Below are 16,463 nucleotides of genomic sequence, written 5' to 3'. Positions count from 1 at the left end.
TCTTCCCAGGGGACTCTGGGCTGTGTCAAATTGACAGCTGAGGCAACTATGACATACCCAAAGGAACTGAAAATGATATTCAAATAGACACTGGTACAAGTTCACAGTGACACACTTCACAAATAGCCAAAGGGGAGGCACAACTCAGAGATGGCCATTTAAACCAATGAATGGGCTAGCAAAATGAGACACTCCATATAATGGAAGACTGTCCGGTCATAACAAGGAATGGAATTCGGATAATGCCAGAACATAGATGAATCTAAAAACCGGTTTGCTATGGAGAGGCTACATGCTGAATGGTCCACTATGTGAGCTTTCTAGAGTTTCTAAATCTACAGATTAGCAGTTGCTAGGGACTGGGGGAGGGGAGGAATGGAGAGGGAGAACCTAATGGGTACCGGGACTCCCTGAGGATTATAAAGATGATTCAGAACTAGGGGGAGGTAACCGTTATGCAGCATGAACACGGAAGGAAGATCGGGATCCAACCACATCAGAGCGGCCTGCAGGAGGGTGTCTGGACCTTCCCACTGCCTCGTGTTCAGCAGAGAAGAAGCCCCTGCCAGGGCAGCTCTCTCCTGGATGAGGTAGCTAAGAGAGGTACAGCACAGTGACTCAGTGCCTGCCATCAGCAGGTGGGAACTCCAGGGCCCCAGCCTGGAGCAGGGCCTGGCTACAAAGACTGTTCCTCTCTCCAAATGGTGTAGAGCCTCACACTCGGCTCACACCACCAGCTGCCAGTACCACATCTGGAGCAGAAGCCCCCATGGCATGGTTACCTTACTCCCCCGACTGAGAAAAGCTGGTCACTCTAAAGATACCTGGCTTGGGATGACTCCCCATGAATAGGCTGAGCAGACTTTAAGGGGTGATTTGGCAAGGAGGGGAGGGTCATGCGCATGCTAAGCCACTGGGGAGTCCGTGACATGGTCCTACTCAGAGAGCTTACTAGCCAGGGCTGCTGCTCTAGACTGAAGTTGAACACACAGTGATGAGAACGTTCTGGGTAAGGCAAAGCTGCAGTGTTTTCTGAGTCTCCGGGGCCAGTTTTTCCTGTTTCTGTCTTGGCTGCAGGGAGATCTCCCCACGGTCCATGAATAGCTGGGCACCCTGTCTACTTAGCTCTGGTAGTGTGCCACAGACCTGTCTCCCTACCCACTCCCTTTCAGAACACAAACTGCCACTGAATTAGGCACACTACCAAATCACAGGAGCGGCTGGAGCAAGGCTTCCCCAGCCTTGGCTCCCATGGCCCTCTGCGGTTCTCACCTCCTCCTGGACCCGAGTCCTTGTGTTAACCTGGCCATGGGACACTTGCCCTCCCCATTGCATGACAGTCCAGCAGTTGGAATCCTGGCAGTTGGCAGGCAAACGGTAGACACTATCAGGACAGAAGTGCCAGCTTAAGTGATGCTCTCGAAAAGGAGAGAAAGCCGGGTGGTGGTGGCGCACGCCTTTGATCCCAGCACTCGGGAGGCAGAAGCAGGTGGATCTCTGTGAGTTCGAGGCCAGCCTGGACTACAGAGTGAGTTCCAGGAAAGCCACAAAGCTACATAGAGAAACCCTAAGGTTGTTGCTACGTGAATCCTCATTTTCTTTCTTTAGCAATAATGACCGCTTGTGAGGAGTTCATGCTTCCCACTCCTGTTCCCAAGTGAACCCATGACATTTTCCCACCTTGGGGCAGGCAGCCCAGGGTACCCACAGTGGGCTGGCATGTCTAGTTGGAAAGACAACAGTTAGGCTACTCTTAGGAGAGGGAGTGGGGAGGGGGAGAGGAGGAGGGGGAGGAGAACAAGGACAAAAGAAACACACAGATCTTTGGGTCTCTGATTCCTCCCTTTAGGTCCAGTGTTTACTCTGATCTGCCTATGGGCCTGGCCAAACAGGTGTTGCTCCCGAAGGCAGGATCTAGGCTTCCACAGTGTCAGAGCCCAGAAGGTGTGCAGGTTGCGGGTGGGGGGAAGGCTGTCAGGGCTAGTGACTCAGCAGTGACTCAGCAGAGATGCTTGGACCAGCTCCCAGCTGTCCTGGAGAAACTCTGATTCTGTAAACTCTCTTGGGATGGGGAGCACTGATTGCCTTTTAAAAATTAAGCCCCAGAGGGAAAGAGGGCAAATCCAGCCCAGGATGGAGAGGAAAGTCCATGGCCAGCTAAAATCCTCCAGCCTCAAAGAGGCGGTTTGGCCGTCTGACAAAACTGACCTTTCCGCCAGAGCAGTGGGGAAGGCCACCTCACCAGCCCCGGGTCCTGAGGTTAGGGCTGTTCCTCCTTCAGTACAGCAGCTATCACCTTATTTGGCTGGTGGCTCTCTCTTCCCAGTGGGGACATAATGGGCCCATGGAAATGTTTAATCCAGCTTTGGATCGGTCATCCTATTGACCCAAGCATTCCCAGGTGGGCAAGGGGGAAGTGTGGGGGAAATACCCAGGAAGCCTAGAGTCCTGTCTCCAGAGGTCAGGAGGTCAGACTCTCAGCTACTCAACAGGGTACAAAAAGAGCATTTGTATATGTGGAGAGAGAGGTAGAAACATCCCCACAGCAAGGCTCTGACCACACGAGGAGGCAAAGTATGTCCCCCCTCCCCCGTGTCTCACTTCTACAAGGGGATGGCTGGTGCAGACCACACACAGATGAGGGAACACAGCCTTTCTGCATGCAGCACTCATCCATCTCAAGGCCGCAATGTAGCTAGCTGCCTTCCATCACCGTGGCTCCTGCAGCCAACAGGCTCGCCCTGCCCCTCAAGGACCACTCTCCAGGGCTGGGGGAGGGCCTAATCTCAGCTACACCTTGGTTGGTGACCGTTTCTGTTAGGGCCACTCCTTGGCTGCGGTCAGAACTACATCCCCCCCTTCGGTCCTGGCCCTCCTGAGAACAAAGCTCTTTTGTCCACATAAATGTCCACTGTTCTCCTTCCATCTCTTTAGAGGCATAGACTCTTGGTTGAGACCCTGGAGCTGGTCTTTTATTTTCCATCCTCTGATTCTCCAATAGCCAAACATTATGGTCCTGAACTCTCTTTGGTCCATGGGGTCAATGCTCCCAGAACCTCTCCATTTCCTTCTCCCCGCCACTGCTTCTGAATACAGAGCAGCCATGACGAGAAGCACCCCTTGTATTTAATTACATGCCACCTCCCCTGTATCTGGAGTTCTCTATAACTGGGCAGGAGGGAGGTTATTTCTGGGGGAGCCCAGGGAGGGAGCTTGCTGCCTGACAAGCTCTAGAAACGGCTCTCCTCCATTCTGCAACCCCACTCTATCTCCCGGGTGGAAGTCTTTCCTTTCCCTGACCCAGCGCCTCACCTGCGTGGATACTGTTTCCCAAAGCCGTGCTGGCGAAGAGGTGCCAGGAGCTTTAAGGCCCCAGCTGTCAGAGGACAGTGCCTGGCTCCCACACTCACATTCCCTGGGCAGCACTGGGCTGGCTATTGGGAATCGGGGTCTGAGAGCAGGTATGCCAGAACTCCCAGGCTCTGAAGCCGCCATCTCCAGTCTGAGTGAGGTCCAGCCAGGGATTAGGGGCGGATTGCTCTAGATTTCCTCCTCCCCCAGGGTGCATGGCCACTCTTTCCCATCTGGCAGGATAGAGGTCTATCCAGCGGGAGGATCGGGTGGTGATTAGGGACCTCTCCCCAGCCCAGTGTGTAGGAGAATGTCCTAGTGTGACTGGCTTAGCTGTGTGCAGGGGGTGGGAAGCCACAGGAAAATATAGGACAAACAACTGTTCACCCACCAGACAGGCACTGACCAGTTCCTCCCATTTCCGTGTCTAAAAATGTACGCGGTGATCAGAAACCCTCTCACGGCGGCTCAGCTGCACCAACTCCCGACTTCAGCTCATAATGGACGTCAAGCCTCCCAGAAGGGGTCCCTCTCAGAGTTCTCCCCCTCTCTCCCTGTTCAGTGGCTGAAAGCATAGTCACTTCCAACCCAGACTCCGCAATAATGGCCTGGAGATGTCAGCCAGCCTCAAGAAGGGAATTCCTCTGTTCCGAGACTGTGTCCCAGGAACCCACTCTGCTCTGGACACCACTGTGGCTCCCTCCCAGCTTCAACTGCCTACTCTCCACTTCCTGCCCCCCAGCACTGCCCAGGCAGAAACCACCCAGGAGACAACAAAGACCAAACTCACAGCAGTCCCTTTTTCCTTGGACTTCATCTGTGCAGTCACAGTAGGAAACCCTGTTGGTCAGCAGAGGGGGCCAGAGGGCCACGGTCGAGGACAGCGAGTGTTGAGGAAGGAGATGGAGAAGCCTGCTGAGTCTTGGGTCCCCAGTCTCTGTACCAGCAGCTTCCCAAGGCAGAATACCCATGCAGAGACTCCTCACTCATGTGAGCCCCGAGAACACACAGGGCTTAAATACTGAGGGTCAATGTGGATCATGCTGATGGGGCAGTCCCAAGTTCAAGAAGGTTCCAAGAGATAAGAAGGGCCCAGCGCTATCTCTAGGAGCCAGTGCCAAGGTCTGCAGCCAAAACCACCGAGACCAGGAATCCCCCACCCAGGGGTCTTGGAAACTATACAAACATGTGTCAGCTGATGACTTAGGGGTTTGTGAGGAGGCTGGCAAGGCACATTACACGGGTCTCCATGACGGGGGCCGTCTCTGATCTCTAACCAGTTCCCACTTTCATAAATGACCTCCCTGTTTACACAGCACTTTGACAAGTACTGTCCCTTTTGTGTAACGGTCATTGATATACAGTTTTGCTGTCCCTGTTAAACTATAGGAAGGAAAGGAGTAACCCTTATGGTTATCTGGGCCCCTTCCTGTGGCCAGCATGAGGCCGGTCTCCCCTGACACTGACAGAGTAGGATGGCAGCAGACTGTCTCTCTGGTTGTAATGGAAGTTCTCAGCAGCAGGCCCATCTCGGGTAGCAACAAGTATGGTTGAGATTCTTACCCTCGAGACAGCCCTTCCCTGCCCTCTCCGTTTGGGCTTCACCAAGTTAAGATTTTTAAATAAAAAAAAAAATCTAAATTATGTGTGTGTGTGTGTGTGTGTGTGTGTGGTGTGTGCATGTGAAAGCAGGTGCCTGAGGCACTGGATCCCCTGAAGGTGGAGTGACAGGTGGTTGAGAGCCACCCGATGTGGAGGCTTGGGAACCAACTCAGGTCCACTGAAGAGCAAAGTGTTCTTAACCTCTGAGCCACCCCTCCAACCCCTAAGCTAAGATTTTAAAAAAACTACTTCTTTTATTTTTTGAGATTATAATATAATTATAAAACGTCACCCTTCCGTTTCCTTTCTCCATATCCTCCCATATAGCCCTCCTTGCAAACCTGTGATGTACACGTATGTCTATCCTTATTGGTCAAGGCACTCTAAAGCTACCACCACTGTAACAGACAACACACAGTCCGTAACTGCTTGATATTCATCACCGTGCTCCTGCAAAGAGTTGACACTCTTAGGCTTCAGCATCAGGAGGGACCCCTCGTCTGTCCACTGAGAAGGGTCAGAGTATGGAAAATGACCAGCACAGTACATGAGAGACGACAAAAGTCCCAATGTATCTAGACCCACGTGAGTAGAGGTGTACGGGCCTATCCTGGACCTCCTGGGGTCTGGTTACCTGAGAGGACTAGCGGGCTCAGTATGCACACCAGCACAGCATCCCTTCTTGCCTTAAGGTCTTAAGTGTCCCATGATTGCCTGGGAAAATCCCACATCCTCCAGGGCACTCCCTTGTCCATCTCTTCTAAACTTCCCTTTCCTTGTTCCTTAAGTTCCATTTTATCTGTTTATTTTCATGTGCAGGGTATGTATACGTGCGGGTGTACAGGCCACGGCACACGTGGAGGGCAGAGCATATCTGGCTGGCATTGATTCTCTCCTCCCATAACTCAGGTTATCAAGCTTGGCAACCGGTACCTTTACTTTACTCACTGAACAATCTCACTGGCCCATAACCTTCTTCGTACAAACAACCACCACCACCACCACCACCACCACCACAACAACAACAACAACAACAAGGAAGCTGGGCTGTGGCAGTGGCCACAGGAGACCAGAGGCTGAGAGTGGGCTAACACTGGGGTTGTCTCCCCACACCCCCTTTCTTTATTGTGGAATTGTCTCTGAATGGCAGCGCTTTCTTCCCAGACTTCCTGATCTAGAAAGCTAAGAACAGCAGCAAGTTTTTTGCTAGGCTACACGGCATTAAGATGACCATAGGGAAAACGGGCCCCTAATGGGACACTTCAGCTCCGCTCCTGGAGCAACTCATCATCATGACAGACAGGAAGAGGGAGGGCAGGGGTCAAGGGATGAACCAGGAGTCTCTAAGAGAGAAGAAACAGTGATCAGGGCAGTGTCCGCCTGGCAAGCTAGCAGGCAGAGAGCCCTTTGCTCTGTGTTGTCCTTGTCCTTGTCCATAAACAGAGACCCTGAAACTGCCAAGATGAGCATCAGGGAACATTTACGACCTTATGTTTCAAGCTTGGTTCCATAGTGGTTCCAGAACTTTGCTTGAAAACATCCACAGGTGCAATGGGAGGAATGTGAACAGGCAAGAGTTGAAGGGGAACGAACGTGTCTGGCAGGAAGGTATGTACAGAATGGGCTCCAGGGACGCTGACTACACTTGCCAGTAGCCTGGCAGTGCTTGGGAGTCAGAATGGCTGGTGGAGATCCTTACCCTGCTCCCCACAGGCTATGTGCCTGGACAGGTACTAGTCACAAAGGAGTCCCACAGAGGAGCTTGCAGGATGAGGCCAAGGAGCCAAATGGGGCATGGAGCAGTGTGCAAGCTGAGCCTCTGACACTACCCAGCTGTGTCTCAGTCTTCCCAGCTGCAAATGGTCCACGGAGCCTGACACACTGTAGGCCTTACTAAAATAGGTTGTTAGCACTGAGGCCCCTCACCACATGGGAGTGTGTCCACCCATGCACACATCACAGTATTCTAGATGGTACCTCAAAGACTGAGCCTGGGACCAAAAAGTAGCTGTCTTCTGAAGGGGAGTTGAGAGAGTGGCAGGAAGAGATGGGGAGAGCTGCCACAAGCATTCAAGCGATGCTTCTGGAAGGAGACAGCCACCAAGCAACTCTCCTTTTGCAAAGAAAGCGTGCTGCTGGGTGAAGGTCACTGCACGTACTTCCTAGTAAGTCTTGGCCATCGCTCTTGGTTACTTCCGTTATGATCTGGCTGAGGAAGGGGCAACACCATGGCAGGTGCTCACCACTGGTCTACAGGCCCAGGCGGCTGCGCTACAGCTGGGGGTGTCCGGCCTCACCTTCTCCACACAGAGCTAAGTCTGGGGGCAGCAGATAGGCTCACATTGTCCTCGGGGGAGAAGCCGGAAGGAGCCCGGGTCCTGGACCCACACTCCTCTCCACGCTTGGTGGGGCTCAGCTCTCTTCCATGCTGGCTTCTTCCTCATTTAGCTTCTCCTTACATATCATACTTCCTCGTCACTTAATTTTGACATCAAATGGAGTTTCTTTAAACTCCATTTTCCTCTGTCTTATTATCATTCTCTCCCCTCCTGAAAAAAAGTCATACTATTCACTATTTTTTTCTCTTAAAAAATATAATAAAAATAGGGTTGGGTAGAGCTCAACAGTCGAGTACTTGCTTAGCATGCACAAAGCCCTGGGTTTGATTCCCTAGTACCACAAAACACAAATAAAATTAAAAACTCAATCAGCAGAGTCCACACATTTTGCAGAGTGGGAAGCCTGAGAACAAGGCTGAGAAGCAGCTAAATTTAGTACCTTAGAAGACAACAAGGTAAGGCCTTAAAAAAAAAAAAAAAATCCTGGCTGCACATGTTGTGTGGTGAGCAAAGAGAGGGCTCCTTCTTGGGAGGCTGGCAGCTTCCCTGATGTTTACCATGGCTCCCCTGAAAACTGGGGCCAGGGAGGTCATTGCCCCACACTTACTTTCAAACCTAACCGGGTCACCATCAGGAACGGCTCTCCCCTGGGAAGACAAGAGAATGGTTGGTATTGTTCACTGTGAACTGAAGCAATCAAGGTAGGTGTGTACCCAAAGAGTACATGGAGAGATCAGCCTCAGGAACTGGAGAAGCAAAGAGAAGGGCCATCGAGGGGAATGTCACAGCACACCATTGGCATGTGTAGACCATGAGACCTTTCAGCGGCTTTCAGGGAGGGAGGAGGCATCTCCTCTACCTGGGGGCCTTGGACGATCTAATGTCTCAGATACTCTGGGGTGGGGGTGGGGTGGGGAAAGGGGTTGTCATTCCGGGGCATGGGAACCTGGTCAGCAGAAACAGCCATATATCTGGCTCATGGCTAGGCAAAACAAATTCACTCCTTTATGGTACTCTGCTTCCCGGAGGAGGGCTTACTGGGAACAGGTCCTGAAGAAAGTGACCCAGAGGAAATGGCATCTCCTTTCTGCACAATTTTTAGGACACAAAGTACCCTCTACCCAACCCCATTTGCCACAAATAATTGAGAACAATTTTTTTTTCCCTAAAGCAAGGGATTGAAACACAATTCCTGTAGGCTCCCGCTGACTCAAGGGCTCTGAGCTTACCACAGGAGCTGATATGATTAAACAAGAAATTTGCACAAAAGCACTCTGCAAACTACGGCATGCTGTTTGACTGACTGTTGGCACCAGCATGTCCCAGAAGCATGCCTACAGGCCATTGAGTCCCAAGAAGTAAGCAGACAGGAACGGGGCCCAGGCAACATTTGGGTTTGAAGTTGCTTCTCAGGAGGCGATGAAACCTTATATAATGAAGTTAATATTACAGGGCGCTTGTCTTTCCAGGGCAGGGTTCGCCTTTCCAGCTGCCCCAAGGGGGCCTCTTGATCACGGTATCGCTATGGATCTGATTTAGCTTTTGCTGAACGTGCTGAATTATTCACTAGCTATGGAGAGCAAGCCAGCTCTGGGCCGAGGGTAGGGGTATCAGGAGAGCTGTAAGGAAGAGGGAAGGGATACATTAGAAACTAGGCTTTGAGGAGGCCAGAGAGGACCTCCAGAGTATTTGAGGAGCAAGGGCCACTAAGATCTGCCTGATGGCCTGCCTGACTGTGACAGCTGGGTACCTGTCCCTGGAGGAAAAGGAGAGGTGGGAGAAGGCATTACCTTAACCTCCCCATCGTAGCTCAGGAGAGCCCCTGATTCTGAGACTCCTCAAAGGGCTGCAACGGCATGCATTCTGCACCTCTGTTTTTATTCCAGAGCCCTCTGCCCTGTGGGGAACAGAGACAGAAAGTGCGGACTGTGGCTAGAACGAGGCAGATGCAGGGATCAGGTTAAAGGTACTGTATTTCCATTGCCTCACCTGGCACCGAGGGACCAGGGTCACGTTTCTCACGGATGTGGCAAATGCAGGGAAGAGTGTGCTAGGTAGCTGGGAGATGTGTGCCAACTCCCATGACCCATGCCCACATCCCAGTGCTGGCTCCACCTAGTCTGGAGCCTGATGACAGAGCTCTGCTTACTGCTGACTGTCACCAGCTCGGCTTGGGGCTGACACCCAGACCCTGAGCATACCTTCCTGGGCAGTGCACAGCATAGCTGAAGGAGCCGCGGCTGGGAGAGGTGGAGAGTGGAGCCCTGGCTGTAGATGCCTACCTGTGTCAGACTGGCATCACCTCAGCCCTACGGGCTGTGGACAAAGAACTCATCTCCCACAAGGCTCTGGCCTGAGCTTAGCAGCAAGGGTTTAGGTCACAGCCGAGTTGTCTAACCCACACACGGTACCCCAGGCAATTGTATACTCCAGAATCCAGAGCTACTGAGGAGGGCAAGGTATTTCTACCCAGAGAGAACGTCAGCAGGGGTAGGGAAAAGCAAAGGAAGGCTGGATGGAGGCTGGGAGTGTACTGGGGTAAAGTGATCCCAGCTTTGGTTCTGGAAGCAAAGGGGCCGGTGTTGTTTATGACTGCTGGAGTCAAGGGCAGTCTTCCTTCTTTGACCTCTCTTGTCTAAACAGAACCCTAACAAGGCGACGGGCTTCGCCAGAACGCGAGGGATAAAATTACACTAAAGTAGACCTTGGCTCTCCAGGCACCGCAGGGACTACAGAGGCATCTGGGGGCTCAGGGCTTACCGAGCAGGGGAGCAGCGGTTCAAAGTGAAGCCGAGCTGGCTAGCCTTGGCTTGGGGCGCGCCCGGAAGTACTACACAGTCTCAGAAGGGTCCTCCAAGCAGTGGGACAGCTGCCTCTGGCTCTCCCTCCGTGCAAGGGGAAGAAATGGGAGAAAGAGGAGAAGGGACAGGGGGGAGGAGGGCACGGAGACAGTCCTCCTCAGGACCCTGGGTGACCACCTTGGTGGCTGCGCCCTTTGGGAGGTGGCAGTACTCTATGGGAAGTGGCTGTATTTGTGGGAATAAGCTGAACAACTGGTGTGATCCTAGAGGAGTCACCACAGTCCCCGTGTAGCCCGGCCTAGGACACCAGGGGCCTCACGGGTCCCCAGTGCCTAGGGGACATGTTTGGAAACCTCTCTCAGCAGGTAGCCCCGCCCACCACTGATCCAGCAGACTGCTAGACATAAATAAACCAGGGCCCCTGGGTGTCTGCCAAAACTTCAGTCTTCTGGGCAAGAGGTGGGGCTAAGGGTGGGCCCCTCCCTCACCATCCTGGAAGTAAACAGGGGACTTATTTACATGGGGTAGGGAAATTCTGCTGTTGGATAAATCTGGTGGGAAGGACACAGGATGTCCTCAATCTGCCCTGGCCTGGGAGATGAGCTGCACCCCACCGCTTCCCCCTCCACCGTCTGGCACTAGAGATAACACCTCCAAGTTAGAGCGAACTGTCCAAGCAGGACAGACTCTCGTCCCCTCAGCACCCAGTGACTATGGAGAACCTGCCCCCTCACCCCAACCTACCCCAGGGGCAGCAGGGACGAGCTCACTGGCTATAGGATTCTCTGAAGGCGGCACCGACCCTGGCCTTCATGGCTCCTCCATCACACAGGACAGGAGGGAAGGCAGGACCAGGCCAAGGTCAGAAACTAGCCACCTAGCTGGCTCCTCTGCCACTCTCCTCTCAGCAGCCTCTGGCATGGTATGTCTTGCACTGGTCCAGGATGGGCAAAGCTGGGTGGGGAGTATGGAGACAGAGAGGAGAGGTTCCTAGGGATGCCCAACCAGACACGCAGAGAAGAAACAAAAGGAGCTGCTTTGGAAAGGAGAAAAAAGGAAATGAAAGAGAGAAAGGGAAGGAGGGAGTAGGGAACGAGTAACTAACCCAGCTAGTGGTTCCCTCTCCATGTCCCAGGGCCTGTTCCCCCAAGTTAGGGCCACACACACACACACTGTTACACTCATTGTCTGTTCACTTGCGATGCCCCAGTACACCGACAAATGATTTTCCTCTGCTTGACATATGTAAGACCAAGTGTGGTGACCTTTCTCAGTGTCACACATAATGGAAAGCAGAGGGGTGGGGCTAAGGGGGAACGCTGTTCGTTTTTAATAGGGGAATAACTAAAGGCAGAGCTTAGCTAGCTGGATTTGGAGGACCAAGTGATAGTTCAGCTCCCATTATCAGGACTGAATTGCTGTTCTTTGAGTCCCCATCTGTCTCTGTCACTCCCTGCTCCTCCAAGTAGGGGCTCCAGATCCCCTGCTTTCTCCGAGTGGGTACTGTATGAGCCTCTGCAGGGCCCGTCAGGAACGTAGCTGCCTCCTCCGGGATGTTTGGTAACTCAAGCCCTACCAGGGTGCCCTGGTCTAAGAGCCAGCTGGTGAGCTGCAAACAATGGTGAGGGGTGTGGGGAGTGGGGGAAGGCTTATGAATTAAAAATAGATGCTAGTAATCGCCCGGGAGCCTGCAAGAGAGCATGTGGGCTGTGTTTACTAGAGAGAAGAATACTTCCTATTCATACCCAGACCGAGAGTGGAACCACACGCTTCTCAGACCAGCCAATGGCCTCTGGGTCTGGAGAGTCAGATGATGGGCCTCAAGCTTTAAGGTGGCCAGAAGATCCCTCTTCCGAGGACAGGCAGGCACTTCTCTCCCCTCAAGACCCCCAGGGCCACACCCATCTCTAGAGGGAGAGCTCCAGGTCTGGAAAGTCTATAGCTTAGGAAGAAACAGTGCCTCTTTGCCAGGACCTAGCTAGGTACCCAGAGCAAGCGGTCCCTCCCTTCCTGGAGGACTCAGTCTTCACTTACGGAATGGAAATAATGACGTCTGCTCTGCCAACTGCATTGTTTGTTACGAAGCTGGACCAGGTAAACAGTAACAAAGCTCAGAGTTCCAAATAAGAAGCCAGGCATGGTGGCACACACCTTTAATTCCAGGACTCGGGAGGCAGAGGCAGGTGGGTCTCTAAGAGCTCAAGGCTAACCTGCTCTACACAGCAAGTTCTGGGCCAGCCAAGGCTACATAGTGAGACCCTATCTAAAATTAATTAATTAATTAAGCAAAAGTTAAATCTTAAAAAAAAAAAAAGAATAGGGAAGAGGGGGCTGGAGAGATGGCTCAGCAGTTAAGAGCACTGCCTGCTCTTCTAGAGGACCTGGGTTCAATTCCCAGGACCTACACGGCAATTAATAACAACCATTTCCCCAAAGAGGTCACCCAAGGCTCTGGGTTTAGCCTTCTATACACAGGACAAAGGAACTCCCTCCTCCTGCACATCATCCAGACACGGTGTCAAGTTAAACAGTGGGGTGGAAAAGCCCCCAGAAAGCTGTCCAGCTGGCATACCTGCCCAAAGTACCCCAGGTCCCTGTATTCCCAAGCAGCAATCATCACCGGTTCTGAAGGTGCCCACGGCCCACCTATTCCCTGTCTTCCCAGGTAGCTGGAGAACTCTAGGGGAACCACAATTAACTGGAGGTCTCAAGATCACCCCTCCCCCGCATCCAAACTCAAGCCCCTCATGTGACAGGATATTTCTAAATAAAAGTTTTAAACATACTCACTGACTCACCCATGAGAGGTGGGCCCGGCTGTTGCTGTACATACAGAGCTTTCTCATTAAGGGCTGAACAACCTGGTTGCAGCTGCTGGGTCCCCCCACCAGCTCCTGGGTTCAAGAGGCCACACCCTTTCAGCCAAGTGCATCCAGTCCCCCCTCCCCTCTCTGCACGCTTCTCCCAGCAGAAGCCAGGCTTGCAAACAGAGTCCCATCGTTTTAAATGCTATCTATATGCTGACACCTCCCAAATTTATGCCTCCAGGTTGGATCTCTCCCCAGGACTCCAGACTTGTACATCCTCCTGCTTATTTGGCATTTCTACCGGGGTGTTTAATAGCTGCCTCAGACTTAACACAGCCAAAACCTAGCTCTGCCCGCCCCCCACCAAAGGAATAGCTGTTCAGTTTGCCATCTTGCTGCTCAGCTCACGGAAATTTCTTTTGTCCTGCAGCCAGGCCCCAAACCATGAAGCATCTTTGACTTCTGTCACGCCCCGTAGCCAATCCATCAGAAACCCTTGGCCTCAACGTCTGAAGCAAATGGAGAGTTCAGCCCAACATCCTTTCCACAGCCACCCGCCCTAACCATCAGCTCCTCTGGAGTATGCACCAGCTTTCGACCAGACCCCTGGCTCAACCCGGTCAGTTCTCACAGGGCAGCGCGAGTAATCCTGGACCAAGTTCTCGAGCAACCTTCCCTATCACTTGAAGAAAAAGAAAACAAGGGTAATCAAAAGCCCCCTTCCTGGCATACTGGGCCCAAAGCAGTCGCCAGTGTTCCCTGTTCCTCCCCAGCCCCCCAGCCCAGCCTGTCCCTGATTTGATTATGTGTTCTCTACTTTGCTATCTCCATCCCACATCCCCACAATTCACCCATCAGATTGTCAGAGAGGCTTTTCTGACCAACCTGTTATATGAGCATGCCACATTCTCTGCTTCTGTTTCCCCTCTCAGCACTCACACTACCAAATACATCGCATCGTCATCTGGTGGCATCTCCTCCCACTAGGATGGGTGATGTGTTGCTGCAGGAACTTTTCTTTCACTCACTGAATCATCCTTAACGCCTAGAATAGTAGCCGGCACTTCATAGATGCTCAATAAACGTTGTCAAATACAGGGGAAAGCAGGAGGTGTAAGCGAAAGTGCCCAAGAAGGGAGGGGCATCTGCTGACTATGGCTGCGGGCTGAGGCTCTGCTATGGACAGGTGGTCTAGAACCATCGGCGGAAAGTCCTTTTCCTTGAAGAAATGTAGAACCCGTGTTACATGTAGAACATATGAAACGGCTCGCCAGCTCATGGTCAGAAACTGTGGCAAAGCCGCCCCTGGGTGTGATAATTCTGCCAAAGCAAACCCTGGGTCAGACGAGCTGGTGGCTGAGCCCCGTCACTGATTACCAGCGCCAGCTACACATGCAGGGCAGCCTAGCATGGTGGGAAGAGCACCAGGCGTGGGGTTAGGAAACCCAGGATCTATCACAACTGTGCTACAGGTTCTGGGCTCTGTGGTTTTAACAAGTCTTTGGATATATATTTATCCCAAAACTTGGGCTCTTATAATCTGGTTCACCTGGCTTAGCGGATCATTTTAATGAATTCACAAAAAGATGTCTACATTGGAAGAGTATCAAGCCAAACCTGAGCTACTGTCCACCCAGAGCCAGGTATGGCTGAGTGCATTAATGTCCAAGTATTTCCAAAAGTCAAATGCACAGAAGTCACAGTCGGTGTTAGGAAGCTCTGGTTCTTGTATAGGGAGTTGACAATCTATAGTAGAAACAACTTTATAGCTTCCCTCTAACAAGTGGACTATCTCCTCCTCCTCCTTCTCCTGGTTTTTCAAGATAGGGTTTCTCTATGTAGCCCTGGCTGTCCTAGAACTTGCTCTGTAGACCAGGCTGGCCTCAAATTCACAAAGATCTGCCTGTCTCTGCCTCCCAAGGGCAGGAATTAAAGGTGTGTGCCACCACTGCTTTTTTTCTTTTTCTAAGGCTCAAACCTCGGGCCTTGGACATGCTAACACACCCAATCACTGAACTATATCCCTAGTGTTTGTTTTATTGAGAGTCTCACCATGTAATGCAGGTTGATCTTGAACTCATGGTCCTCCTGCCTTAGCTCCATAGTGCTGGAATTACAGGTATGTACAAGCACATCCAACCAAGTTCCCAGTCCTTAAACCCCAATGGCACCTCTGTCTCCACCTCCTCTTTATGCTCTCTCAATGACCTCACTCTTCAACTCCCTCAAGCCCCTCTCTCCTTTCCTCCACCTCATCAGCTTTCCTCACCTCCTTTTCTGCGAGCCAAGACATCATGCCAGCCCTCTAACTCCAAACCCTCTGCCATCTTTGACCTTTCAACATGCCTCCCATCAATCCCTCAGCTCTGACTTTTCTTCGGTTGATGGAGACCACCGGAGGGAAAATGAATCACAGTCCCAGAGCCTTGGAAGGGCACACAGGTGTGTGGGGGAGCAAATCTGTGGGGAGACACTGTTGAGGCGTGGAAAAGGAGGCAAGGGGGGAGAAGCCAGTGTGGCAGGGGCAGCAGATCAGAGCTGGCTGCCTGTCCTTCTACGTCAGTGCAATCGGCTGCAGCCCTCTCCTCACTTGAAATGCCTCTGAGGATTTCTCACCTGCATCAGTGACTTCAACCCAATGCTGTTTTCACCGGCCCGCCGGCGGCGGCGGAGCGGGCCCTCTCTACTTGGGCAGCTCCCGATGTGCCTTCAACAGGACAGCCCCTCTCCTGGACCCTGCTTCCTCTCCCCACTCGACCAGATAGAGCGCCGTCCGTCCATTAAGCTAAGTGGGAAGCCAGAGGTTCCTCTTCTCCTCCTTCACTTTCCCAGCCTCCTCCGCGTCTGGTGCCACTGCATCTGACTCCCCAGTATTTTCTGAACTCTTCTCCTTCACATCCTCGTGGCAGCCGCTGCTGCAGGAACCTCAAAGACAATATCCTTGGCTCCTTTTCTGCCCCCATCCTAGTCTACTGCCTTTGTCCTAACGCACTCTGTACTCACTTCCCCGCCTAACAGGCTCCCTGAGCTTCACCTGACCCCCAGACGGGACACGGCATGACCCTCTGGACTCTGGCCTCTGGCCTCTGTCCCTGAGTCTCCAAAAGCAGAAGCAGCTTCACCAGCCCCCTTGCCTTGCTGCATACCAACCTTCCCTCCCTCCTTCAAGATTTAGTTCGACAGTTTCTTCCAGAAAGTCTTGGCCAATTCCTCTCCACCCTCACTGCCTACTCCGTTTCCAACGCCCCCCCCCCCCCCCAAGCGGTCATCAGCGTGTTTCCACTCATTCACTGGTGTTTCTAGACACCGGGCAGCATGAGGACAGCAACACCTCGTTCACTCCTGTAACATCCAATCAGCACTCACTAAGCATTTGTTAAACCAATAAACAAATGAGTTGGATACTTTCAAGAAGTGCCAGATAACACTTCATGGGCTCCTCCCCTTCTTTTCTGGTTGGTAATACTCACAGTAAACATACTGTGCCAGGTTCCAGTCCAGGGCCTTACCTATGCTAGCTCATCAGTCTCATCCCATTTTTCAACTGGTGATACAGAAGAGCA

At 52.3% G+C, this 16,463-nt stretch overlaps 1 protein-coding gene and 1 long non-coding RNA gene across 3 annotated transcripts in view; one reads left to right on the top strand and one right to left on the bottom strand.

The window, feature by feature from the left end:
* Positions 1 to 16,463, bottom strand: part of Tmcc2 (transmembrane and coiled-coil domain family 2) — a 37,383-nt gene that overhangs the window by 9,918 nt on the left and 11,002 nt on the right. Inside the window, exon 1 of one of the 2 annotated variants that reach the window (XM_059280328.1) lies at positions 1,273 to 1,389. The exons of the other annotated variant lie outside the window; for it this stretch is intronic. Coding sequence (XP_059136311.1) covers positions 1,273 to 1,335 — 63 coding nt within the window. The 5' untranslated portion in view covers positions 1,336 to 1,389. Of the gene's footprint in view, positions 1 to 1,272; positions 1,390 to 16,463 lie in introns of those variants that run through there. 2 annotated transcript variants of the gene reach the window in all.
* On the top strand, positions 1,351 to 15,977 carry LOC131925069 (uncharacterized). Its single transcript, XR_009383138.1, has 6 exons — positions 1,351 to 1,528; positions 8,464 to 8,650; positions 9,179 to 9,258; positions 13,331 to 13,604; positions 15,160 to 15,342; positions 15,464 to 15,977. It is a non-coding gene; the product is annotated as an uncharacterized LOC131925069 (long non-coding RNA).

This window comes from Peromyscus eremicus, chromosome 15 (assembly GCF_949786415.1).
Source record: "Peromyscus eremicus chromosome 15, PerEre_H2_v1, whole genome shotgun sequence".
Taxonomy (NCBI): domain Eukaryota; kingdom Metazoa; phylum Chordata; class Mammalia; order Rodentia; family Cricetidae; genus Peromyscus; species Peromyscus eremicus.
Note: the sequence above shows the minus strand (reverse complement) of the source record. Positions and strands in the feature narration are given on the sequence as shown.